The 12,215-nt window shown below is 34.0% G+C and overlaps 2 protein-coding genes across 2 annotated transcripts in view; both read right to left on the bottom strand.

Moving 5' to 3' along the window:
* LOC103461235 (uncharacterized) overlaps positions 1-12,215 on the bottom strand; it is a 76,034-nt gene that overhangs the window by 31,746 nt on the left and 32,073 nt on the right. The window lies entirely within an intron of this gene.
* On the bottom strand, positions 1,933-6,430 carry LOC145552530 (GTPase IMAP family member 8-like). Its single transcript, XM_081609916.1, has 6 exons — positions 6,332-6,430; positions 5,292-6,011; positions 3,567-4,283; positions 3,344-3,477; positions 2,548-3,226; positions 1,933-2,456 (listed from the first exon to the last, which is right to left on the bottom strand). The coding sequence occupies exons 1-6, from the start codon at positions 6,360-6,362 to the stop codon at positions 2,272-2,274; spliced, it is 2,466 nt and encodes an 821-aa protein (XP_081466042.1). The 5' UTR covers positions 6,363-6,430; the 3' UTR covers positions 1,933-2,271.

Here is a 12,215-nt window from a genome sequence, read left to right on the forward strand (position 1 = left end):
GACTAAGTTAAATGCATTTCCACTTTGACAACCTAAAAGGAGCCATAGAATAAAAAAACTGAAAATTACCAAATAAAAAGTTTTATCAATTAATGCAAAATAAACCCACTGGGTCAAATAAAAAGAGTAAAACTAATCTTTTAGATAAATGATTCTGTGGCCTTCCTCTGTCTCTGTTATCTTGCCACTTGCACACTGCTGTATACTTACATAACCATAACATTTACGACTGCTGCCAGTCTTCTGTGTTACACATAACAAAATCTGATTAAGCAGGTCAACATCGCTTAGAAAGGGAGCAGAATGAGAAGATAAAAGCAGAACTCGTGCTATGATCTTTACTTGATGTCAGTCATAATGTGTGCTAAGTGGCCCCAGTGCTGGACAGTGATGTCATAAAACTGAAGGGTTTTGGTTCAGTCCAGGAACTGGTAAACGGACCTGAGTGATTGATGCACAGCAGAGAAAATGGGTTTACTACAACACAAACATTTACTAATTAGGAGAATTTGATCTGTGCAAGTAAAAGCTGAAGCATGACTGATTTGACATTTGAAGTGAACAATTTAAAGAAGTTTCAATGTAGACAATAAGATCTATCATTTCTCATGAGGTTATGCTATTTTAGCTGCTCATTTCACTATGTTGTTGATCAACTTTCTATTCAAACTCTCTGTTATTTTTCACACACAACAACAAATGTTGTCCAGCATCTTGGATGTTTGGAGAGAACGAGTTTTTACCTCTAAAAGAGTCTTTCCCAAAAAACTCAAAGACACTATCTGATTTCTAGATACTGATTTCTGAATCAGTATTTAGAAAATACTGATAAATTTACTGATATATAAAATATCACTTGAGTTCTTCATTTGATAAAGTAACAGTATGTTTTTTAAATCAAACAAAAGTCTAGAAACATTCTCATGTCTCAGTTTGAGCAAGAAGCAAATCAAGAGACATTATGAGTTATTGGCAAGAACAACATATTCATTTGAAAGTGACAGAATAATCATCTAAATTACTTTCAAACACAATCTTTCTTTACTATCACCGTTTTAGTTCTGTGATTTCTCTGTATAACGATAAGACTTTCTCTGCCAGCTGAATTTGAATCTAGTCTGAATTGACCTGCAGGTGTAAATGGGAAGTAAAAAGTTTCGCATCTGAAGATAAACTTAAACATCAGGGAGGCTCAATTTAACATTTGGTCTTCATGTAGAATGTATTCTAAAATTACTCAAGAGGGATTTTGCATGTTGTGGCACTTTAATAACATATAGTCATTTTGTCAGTAATTGATATTCAGGGTGTTTACTTCAGCTGTGTTAGTTTATAAATTATAATGATTGTAACTCAGATCTACAATAACAAACACTCATATAATTATGAACCTCAATTTCAGTTTTAAGGTCATTTTAATTATAAGGCACATTTTCAGCAACAAGGCATTTCAAAGTGCTTTACATGAATTAGAGCAAATACAAACAACACAAAACAAAAAACAAAAGACAAGCAAAATATAAACAAGTTTTTATTTTACTCCTAAAGAAACCCTTTAGGAGTTTCTTTAGTGAAGTATACAACTTATCTGGATAAGAGTTTTAAGAGTTTGCATCAAACCAAAAGAGATTCTTGATATCTCATTTGTTTATGTCGCTTATGTTATCACTGATAACATTAATACGGAGAGATTTAAAACAATGACATTAAAGCTTAAATATCCAAACTAAATTCCTTAGTTAGAAAAATTCACTCTGAATAGAAGCAGACTGAATGATTGTAGCTCTAAAACTAATCTCATAAGTTTCTATTTACTGCTTTGTCTTTAAAAAAAATATTCATTTAACCCTTTAATGATCTAATATTTCTGTCTAATAAACTTCTTAAACTTTAATTATCAAGTTTTGCAGAACACAAGATGATGAGTTTAAAAAAAAAAATCTTCCAGTAGGTTACATGAAAACTTAATGCATAAGTAATAATTCATGAATAATTAATAATTGTACTGTTTAATCAACTATTTAATACATTTCCTCTCCAACGCTGGTTTAGTAAAACAAAATAAACCTTTGCAAATATTAACAATGTACAAAAAGGTTGGATTAGATCAATATAAGCATGATGAAAACTAGTTAAAATATTTAAGTGTTAATATTTATTGAAATACCTAAAATGTTTTTATATCAGAAAATAATTTGAAACATTTTGGTGATATTTAAGAAACTCATTTAAGCTAGTACTTTGTTGTTTTCCTGAATTTGTACATTGGCCTTAATTTATTTCAGAATTTTCCTCCAAGTTTTCCATATAAGAGTTTGAGGAACAAATGCTGCCGATCCCAGAGCTGATCTCTGACTCTCTGACTCTGTTATTCAACCATTCAGTAACTTGGTCATGTCCTCGTCGTCTCCTGTTCTCTGAAATGCTCCCATATTCTGAGGCAACATCTCCACTCACTGAAACAGACATTGAAGTGTTATTAAAGAGAACAATGCATGTAACAAAGACTGTAAACTCAACAAAAATTCATAATTATCTAAAACTTACTGTCAGGAATTTCACCATCTTTGCTCTGTGCTGTTCTCACATGAGGCTCCGTTGATTCTTCTGGTTCCTTTGCTAAAGCTTTCATCATTCGCTCTATCAGATCCTGTTCTCTCCTGGTCCATTCCTTTTCTGTAAGTGTCTGTTGTTTTGGTGGCCGAAGGAAACTGAGAATTTTTTCTTTTTTGTCTTCAACTGAGAAGCATTCGTTGCTTTGTTTCATCATATCAATAATTTTTTGGAACAACTCTTTGACATGACCAGGATAATCAGAATCATAGTTATTTAGTACATGGTATCTGTTCCCACATTTCTCCAGAAGCTCCTCGAGCTCCTTTCCCTCTCTGATGATGTAATTCTCTACAGGGACGTCATTGATCCAGTTTCCCCAGGTAAAAACCACCATGCAGTGTCTCCACACTCTCTCTGTTAATGGATTCAAGATCTCCACCAGAGCTTTGAGATCTTTCTCTGTGAAAGATCTGATGATGGGAACAAGCAGGAGAAAAACATGAGGTCCAGGAGAACACATGGAGACACTGTGGAGAACTTCATCTTTGATCCAGTCAGGTGGTGTTGGGTCTGAGAACCAGCCTGGAGTTTCAACAACTGAGACTTTTACTCCATCAAAGTTTCCTTCATGTTTCACACATGTTGAAGTTTCTCTATGATCTTGGTAGGTCTGAAATAATACAACAAAAAAAAATTACATATTTTTGGATGTATTTTACCAACTGGACACCTACAATCTGGATGTTAGACAGTATGAAATCTTTTTGCTTAGTCAGCATGTTTTTACCTTTTTCAACCAAGCTCTGTCAAAAGTTTTGATAAACTGACTTTTGAACAGAATCATGTTTCCAGTTTCACTTTTCCCTGAACATTTCTGGCCAATAAGAACAATCCTGATGTTAGTGATTGAATGTTTGTTACCTGTAAAAGAAACAAAAATTACACTGTATTAAATACAAAAAGATTAATTTTACATGACTGTATTGGAAAATGTCCTATTTATTTCTTACCTCCAATCAGCTCTTTCAGGACTCTTGACTGTCTCTCATTGATCGTCTTCAACCTTCTGGCCATCTTGTCTCCAGTCTCTCTCTTGGTTTCTAGCTCTGCTGCTCGGTTCAGCTCCACTTCATAGTAAGGATCTTCATTTCCTGCCCACATCTCTTCAATCTTCTCCAGTAGTTCCTTTACCTGAGTCTTATCACTGTGGTCCTTGTTGTTCAGGACATGATACCTGTTCTCACACTTGTTCACTATCCACTGCAGACCTTCATCACTCTCTATACGCTCCTCTACAGTCTTCACTCCTATACAGTCTCCATAGGTAAACAGAACAAGTGTATGTTTCCAGATTTCTTCTCTAAACAGACTCATGTGTTCTTGGACAACTCTGAGATATGATTCATCAGTGTTAATTGCCAGTGGAATAACCAGCAGCACAGCATGTGGTCCTGGAGGACACAGATTCACACTGTTTTCTATTTCCAGTTTATCCATCTCACTGGTTTCCTGGAGGGTGTTGATGTAAAACCATCCAGGAGAATCGACCACTGTGAGACGCCTTCCTTCAACCACACTGTGGCTGATTTCACTGTGGGTTGTTCTGTCACCCTTTTCATTAACATTAAACCTATTTTTCCCTAGAATGGTGTTTCCTGTTGAGCTTTTGCCAGCAAATGATCCTCCAATCATCACTATTCTTAAATGGCTTGGAGGAACTTTTCCATCTGAATCAACAAAACAGGCAAAAGAACAACTAATTTATTTCTCTCAATTTCAAAAGGTTTGCAACTGAGCTTTACTTAAAGCCTGGTTGATTACACAGAAAATAGACCAAACAAACAGTTGTAAAGTTGCTAATTATTAAAAGGGAAAATCCAAAATATTCTCAGCATGTGAATCTATTGTATGAACTGTGATTTAGATTATTTTAAGTGATTGTTGTATCCTCTTTTACTTTAGAGGTGCCAGTGAACTCTTAAAAGATTTAGGAAAAGAAAGCAAAAGTGATTTATTTACACAGTACCTCATCTAATTTATCTAGCTCTATGGTGGTTTTCTGTTTCTGAAAACTTTCTCTGAAAAGAATCATTAAGGTTTTTGTTTTTTTTTAACCAAGAAACAATGAAATTATTGTGTATCTTAAGTTTGATCTGCTTTTGCTTTTCTTCAAGTAATAGTAAAACCTTCTCCAAAAGAGAAACTTCAACAATGTTATGCCAAGATTTACATGTGATTTTCTCACAGAAGATGTGAATCCTGAAACATAGGGCATCATTTTATTTGATCCAATTTAGCAGGAGGAGTAGGGGGCATTGTTTTTGCACGGGGGCACAGGACAAAACAATAAAAAAACACACAAAACTAAATGCTCTAATTTGTTGTATTCATAATAAACAATGCTAATATTAATTGAGCCTCAGAACCAAAGAGCCTCTTGTGACTCCTGTTTTTTTTGTTTTGTTTTGTTAGTTTGTTTTGTTTTTACATTGTGGCTAAGATCACACCAATTCACTAAAAGTCACACTACAATTGAGTGGGTCAAACAGAGTAGTTTGTCTGTAGCTGGTGTATGGTTTAGTAATTTCAGTGGTTTAATTGTTCTTTAAACTTTGTACTAACAAAATTTAAAGTTTAAGCTGATAAACTCTGGTTGATCTTATACAATTACCCACAAACACCTGCAGGGGAAGTAATATAGTAGCTCATTGGAAATAAAGAAACTTTTAACCTACCTTCAATCTGTAGCTTCAGTTTGTTTCTTTGTTTCTGGACTTGTTCAAACCTTTTTGAGGCTCTTTCAGTCAAATCTCTCATTTCTTCTCTCAGAGCTTCTCCTTGACTTCTGTCAACAGAACAGTGTCTGAATCCATTGTTTGTAATCAGGGTCTCAATTTTCTCTAAAAGCTTCTTGACTTGATCTCTATCTTCTCTGTTACTGATGTTGAGAAAATGTTTTCTGTTTCCACATTGTTGAAGAATCCACTGCAGGACTGGACTTCTTCTGATTTTGGATTCAATCTTTTCATCACTATATGGATTGACTGCAGTGATCAACACGATGGTGTGACTGAAAACATCTGCATTAAAAAGCTCCAAGTGCTGCTTTAGTGATGATTTGAGATCCTGACATAAATTTAACCCAAAAGGAATGACCAGCAGAAAGACATGAGGTCCTGGAGGACACAAATGGACACTGTTCTGGATTTCTATCTGATCCAGTTTTGGAGCTTCTTCTGTAAGCCCATTCCACCACCATCCTGGAGTATCAACCACTGTGACTCGTCTGCTGAACACTTCCTGCTGCCTCGCTTCACTCTGAGCTGTTCTTCTGCTGGTGTCAAAAACATTTTGACCCAGGATGAAGTTTCCAGCTGAACTTTTACCACTGAGAAGGTCATTATATCTTCCTCCTATCAACACAATCCTCAACTCTGTAGCAGGATGAATTTGTGCTGTAAGGAGAGATAAGTTAGAAACACTCTGTTTATACCAGGAATATACTTTCTATGTCAACTGTATATTGCTATTGGAACACTTTTCTAATAATGTAAATATCAATAACATTTACACATAAATTTACATTTAAAATAAACTTTAAACAAAAATAACTACAAAAGTAGACTGAGACATTTTGTCCAACTTCCATCTCTAGTATAAAATAAAAGTCTTTGAATGCAACCAATTCAACCACTATGAAAGTTAGGAGCTGTTAACAAAAGCATAATCCAAGATAGAACAAAATTATTGAAAGTTTTATGAAAACGTCACAAACCTGAGTTGTAAATATCAGCTGAAGCAGCCATTTTGTTGAGATTCACTCTGCCGACGTTTCTGCTTGTTGTTGGTTCTCACAAAACTTGTTCCTAAACGAAAGTAAAAGAGTGTAGAAGTGCATGTTGTGCTTTATGGTTGGTTGATAAAGTCAAACATGGTCAGAGATCGCCTTCTGCAGGGAAACTAGAGTCATTGCATTTCTACTCTGACAACCTAAAATTTCTTAGTATAGCAAGTTTAAAACACCAGCAGTTGATTAAAATGCTTCACTATTTACACCAACCATCGTAACATAAAACAAAGATTTAAACCACAAAAGAGATTTTTTTTTCACAATAAAACTGAAACTTAAGAAATCAATCATCATTTTTTTTTAAATCAATTAACACAGAATAAAACCCACTGGGTCAAATAAAAAATGACAATTAACATTTACTCATTAGAAGAATTTGGACTATCTAGTTAAACAGTGAAGCATTGCATAGTGATTTGAAATTTTGAACAAAACAATTTTAAGAAGTAGCAACTCCTTATGTAGACAATAATTTAGCATTTGTCATGAGGTTATGCTATTTTAGCTGCTCCTGTCACCCAGTTGTTGATCAACTTTCTATTCAAACTCAACAAAACCCTGTTAATCAGCCACCAATAAAAATCATGTGTACTGAAGGAGTACACATGATTTTAATGTGTCTTCTAGACACACTACTTGCAGGGTAGTGTGTGGACCAGGAATGAAAAAAATACTGAATAACTTCCTGGTGAATCTGAACTTTTATCATCTGGAAAGAGATTCAGACAGCTGAAAGTAAGACCCAACAGATGAAAAAGGTACTTTTATTACTCACGCAGTTATTGTGATAAATGTGATTACTGTCATTTTAGTCTGTGGGTTTCAATTTGTATTTATTCTGATGTTTTCCCTTGAGATGTATTTACAGTTTTAATTACCCTTATGAACTGATTATGCCTCTGATTGTGTGTTTTATACTTTTCATCTGACTGCAAAGCAAATTTCCTGATGGGCACAAAAATAAAGTGATACTGAAACCTCAAGAAGATATTTCTTGCGTTATCATGAAAATATGTATTTTTCTAAGGGATCCAAGCTACACATCCCTTTTTGGATGAATCAGAATAAAACAGTGACATTTATTTTTCATAAATTAAAAACGTCTATGAGCAAACTATTTTTTACTTTTATTTTTTACATTTATGCTATGTGCACATCTTTATATTTGGGAGAATCAAAATCACACAGGTGCAACTGAGATCAAAACAAAGAGATAAAATGGCTAATACAGACAATCAGAGAACAAACTCACTAAATATAAAGGGATGAAAGGAGGCAACAGCTGGAGTCCAGCAGCTTGGATATTTGGAGGGATTCTATTCATCTATAGATAATACCTGATAGTTAAACTATTACTTTCTAGATTGAATTCTCCATTTGTTGAAAGAGGGACAAAGTTTGTTTAGAAGTCAAACAAAACATTTAGAAAGCTTCTCAAGTTTCAGGTTATTGCTCTGGAGAATATAGAACAACAAGAATATCAGGAGACATTATGAGCTGTTGACAACAACAGTATATTCCTTTGAAAGTGTGTCAGAATAAGCATCCAAAACACTTTCAAACACAATCTTTCCAATGTATTTACAACAATAACAAGATATTCACTGCCAGCTGTTGACCTGTTGGAGTAAAATGAAAGTAAAAAGTTTCACATTTGAAGATAAACTGAAATAACATCTCAATTTAACACCTGTTTTTCAGATGTCGAATGCTTTAATAATCTGAAGTTACTTAACATGGATTTTGGCTATTATTGCAGTTTAGCAAGTAAAATTCAGGATGTTTACTGCACCTTTATCAGTTAACAATTTATAGTGAATGTAACTCAGTTCCAATAACAAGCATCCAGAAATTATAAACTTTAATTTCAGTTTTTAAGAGCTTGTATCAAACTAAGAGAGATTATTAATATGACATCTGTTCTTCACATACTTATGCTATGGCTGAGTGCATTACTAATTGATTTACAAGCAGGAAATTAAAGCTTAAAAATTCAAACCTGGAAATCTTTTAGTTACAAAAACTCATTCTGAATACAAGCAGACTGACTGATCTTAGCTCTAAAGTTAATCTCAGAATTAGATCATCCTTCCAAGCAATTTAATGATCAAACATAGAAGTTGAATCAACTAATAAAAATTTATGTTTCAAGCTTTGCATAACACATGCCAATAAGGTTATTTTTAAAATACATCTTCAAGAAGGTTAAATGAAAATCTAATGGAAAGTATAACACATAAAAGCAAGATACAGCATGTAGCAGGTTATTCATCATATGAGAAGTAATACTCTTACATGATAAATCATAAAGAATAAACATTCTTTATCCATCCATCCATTTTCTTTACACCCTTGTCCCTTAATGGGGTCAGGAGAGGTGCTGGTGCCTATCTCCAGCTAACGTTCTGGGCGAGAGGTGGACTTCAAAAATTGCATATATTTGGGTTTTTTTTCTTTTTTTTCAAAAACAGTACAAAAATGTGAAACAAATAAAGTTGACATTTAAAGGGATATGTAAATCATTGTAAATTTCAGAAATTAAAAAAAGGTTTTGGGTTCTTTTCAACAAAATAAAGCAACATGGTTTCTGAATTTCAACATTTTTATTTTCTTATGTCACTCTTTCTTTTATACTTAACCAGGTTTAAGAAAACAATTAAATGCAGAGTTTCAAATGAAAGCCAATGAATAGTTGAATGAACGAAGAAAACAAAGAAAAGATCCTGTTATTAAAAAAATGATATTTTGTCTTGTAATTAATGTTTTCCATTTTAAGATTTAAATTTTTCAGCAAACATGTTGCTGTGATTTTTTTTTTTTAGTTTCTACAGGTCCTTCTCAAAAAATTAGCATATTGTGATAAAGTTCATTATTTTCCATAATGTAATGATAAAAATTAAACTGTCATATACTTTAGATTCATTGCACACCAACTGAAACATTTAAGGTTTTTTATTGTTTTAATACTGATGATTTTGGCATACAGCTCATGAAAACCCAAAATCCCCGTCTCAAAAATTAGGATGTCATGAAAAGGTTCTCTGAACGAGTAATTAACCTCATCATCTGAATCAACAAAGTAACTCTAAACACCTGCAAAAGATTCCTGAGGCTTTTAAAAACTCCCAGCCTGGTTCATTACTCAAAACCACAATCATGAGCAAGACTGCTGACCTGACTGCTGTCCAGAAGGCCATCATTGACACCCTCAGTAAGGGTAAGACACACAAAGAAATTTCTGAACCAATAGGCTGTTCCCAGAGTGCTGCATCAAGGCACCTCAGTGGGAAGAAAAAAGTGTGGCAGAAAACGCTGCACAACGAGAAGAGGTGACCGGACCCTGAGGAAGATGGTGGAGAAGGGCAGATTCCAGATCTTGGGGGAACTGAGGAAGCAGTGGACTGAGTCTGGAGTAGAAACATCCAGAGCCACCGTGCACAGGCGTGTGCAGGAAATGGGCTGCAGGAAATTGATCTAGTTTTGAATTCTCTTCTCTAGATCCTCTCCACCACCAGCCTGGAGTATCAACCACTGTGACTCGTCTGCTGAACACTTCTTGTTCCCTCGCTTCACTCCGAGTTGTTCTTCTGCTGGTGTCAGAAACATATTGACTCAGGATGAAGTTTCCAGCAGAACTTCTTCCACTGGGGTTTCTATCTGATCTTCCGCCTTTCAACACAATCCTCAACTCTGTAGCAGGTTGACTTTGTGCTGTAAAGAGAGATACTTCCTTATTTGAATACAATTCAAATACATCTATTTTGCATAGACCAGCACAAAATGCACTTTCTCTTCAACTGTGTATTACTATTGGAACACTTGTGTAATTGAGTAAATATCATTAACATTAACACAAAATAAACATTAACACAAAATTATTTATTGTTTTAAATAATGTTTAAAATAATAACTAGAAAATCAGAGGGAGTCATTTTGTCTAACTCTAGTCTCTTGCATAAAGTCAAAGTCTTTGAATTCAACATATTCAGTGAGTAAAATGATAGTTTATAAAAGCATAATCCAAGGTAGTTTAACGTTTATGGGAAAGTTTTATAAAAACATCACTGACTTGACTTAGAAATATGAACTGAAGCAGCCATTTCATTAGCTTCACTCTGACGTTTCTGCCTTTGTCTGTTTTCACAAAACCTGTTCCAAAATGAAAGTAAATAAGGGAGAGGTTGATATTGTTCTTAATGCTTCGTTGGTAATGTCAAACATGATCACTGATCCACATCTGTTGGAGGACTAGAATAGCTGTATTTCTACTCTGACAACCTAAAGGAACTATATTACAATAAAACTGAAACCGAACAAATTAATTAACACGCGGTTTGTACTGATTAACACAGAATAAAACCCCTGGGTAAAATCAAAAAGGAACATAAACCTTTAGTCTTTAGGATAATTTTGTCTAATTAAATGTTAAAGCATTATTTAGTGATTTAAAATTTCACCTGTACAATTTAACAGACTCTTTATGTACATAACACATCTATTATTTAACATAAGGTTATGATATTTTAGTTGCTTCTGTCAGTCAGCTTTTGATCAACTTTCTATTCAAACTCTAAGTCTGTGTTATTTTTCACACGCATCAGTTTGCTGCTTTAAAATTTTGAATCTTAGGTTTACCCATTTAAAATGTATAAACTTTTTGCAGCATAAATCAGAGTTTTAGACTCTGGGTAATTGCTACTCATTGACCATAATACTAAAAATATCAGGTGCTTCTCTGTCATGTTTTATACAATTTCATGCTATGCAATTAAAATGTGTCAAAAATAGAAGGAAACAATTGAGAAGTGAAGATCAAAATTATTGGTACCGAAACCTGATATTGTTAACAGGAGGCAACATTTTAATTACCGTACCGTTGTGAAATGGTTATGCCTGTGACTGTATACTTGACATTTTTCACCTGACTGCAGGTGAAAAATGACAAATTTCCTTATGGAAATGGAAACAGATGGAGTACGACTTCAGCAGTTCTTATTGCTGGAGTAAATGGGAAGTCAATATCTATGAGGATAAGAATAAGGTGATACTGATACCTCAAGAAGATGTCCAAAAATGTCTTCTTCTATTAAGGAAAATAAGTATTTTTTAAGGAAAAGCATTGGATCATGTTAAGTTCTATATCCCTTATTTTTTAGGCATCAGAATAAAACAGTGTCCTTTATTTTACGTAGATAAAATATCTATGAACAAACTCTTTTTACTTCTTATTTACACATATATATTATACATATATCTGTATACCTGTGAGCATGACACATGTCCCACTGGTGTATCTGGTGTATCTACCTTGTTTTTATTAAAGGTAGAACCAGACATTTTCTGTTTACATTCGGTTCTTTTTTATCCAGTGAATTCCACTTGTTTTTTAAGCTGCTGTGTGACTTGACCAACATTGCAGAAATGAAAACACTGACAGCTTCAGATATGTTCCCACACATTTACAGAAGCTCCTATTTACACTACTGCATAAAAAAATAAAAAATAAATATTCAGCTGGTTTCTAAAGTAAAGCAGAACCATAGAGTCTCTATATACCATTCAGTGCTTAATCAGGCCTTTGTGATCTATTCAATTTGATCTTTGTAAAGGCCTTCGAACCATGGGAGAAAACATTGCCTTTTTTGTGGTTGTCTCTGTGCTTAAACGAGCTGACTTTTACTTCCTGTAAATTTCTTAATGTTTCACATCTGTTTCATTTCCTCTCAAATAGTGGGGAAGACAGAAAATAAATATTGCATCAGTCCTAAAAAATCTTAAGTAGACTGAGAGTTTCGATATCAGTTCCAGT

This window comes from Poecilia reticulata, chromosome 8, assembly GCF_904066995.2.
Source record: "Poecilia reticulata chromosome 8, P_reticulata-male-v2, whole genome shotgun sequence".
Taxonomy (NCBI): Eukaryota; Metazoa; Chordata; class Actinopteri; order Cyprinodontiformes; family Poeciliidae; genus Poecilia; species Poecilia reticulata.

Excerpts from the sequence above, each read along its gene's own strand:
- LOC145552530 (XM_081609916.1), bottom strand. The coding sequence starts at position 6,362 with ATGGCTGCTTCAGCTGATATTTACAACTCAG. Across the intron at positions 4,284-5,291 it reads ACTGAAGCTACAGATTGAAG|ATGGAAAAGTTCCTCCAAGC; the intron begins GTAGGTTAAAAG and ends TTGTTGATTCAG. Across the intron at positions 3,227-3,343 it reads ACAGAGCTTGGTTGAAAAAG|ACCTACCAAGATCATAGAGA; the intron begins GTAAAAACATGC and ends GTATTATTTCAG.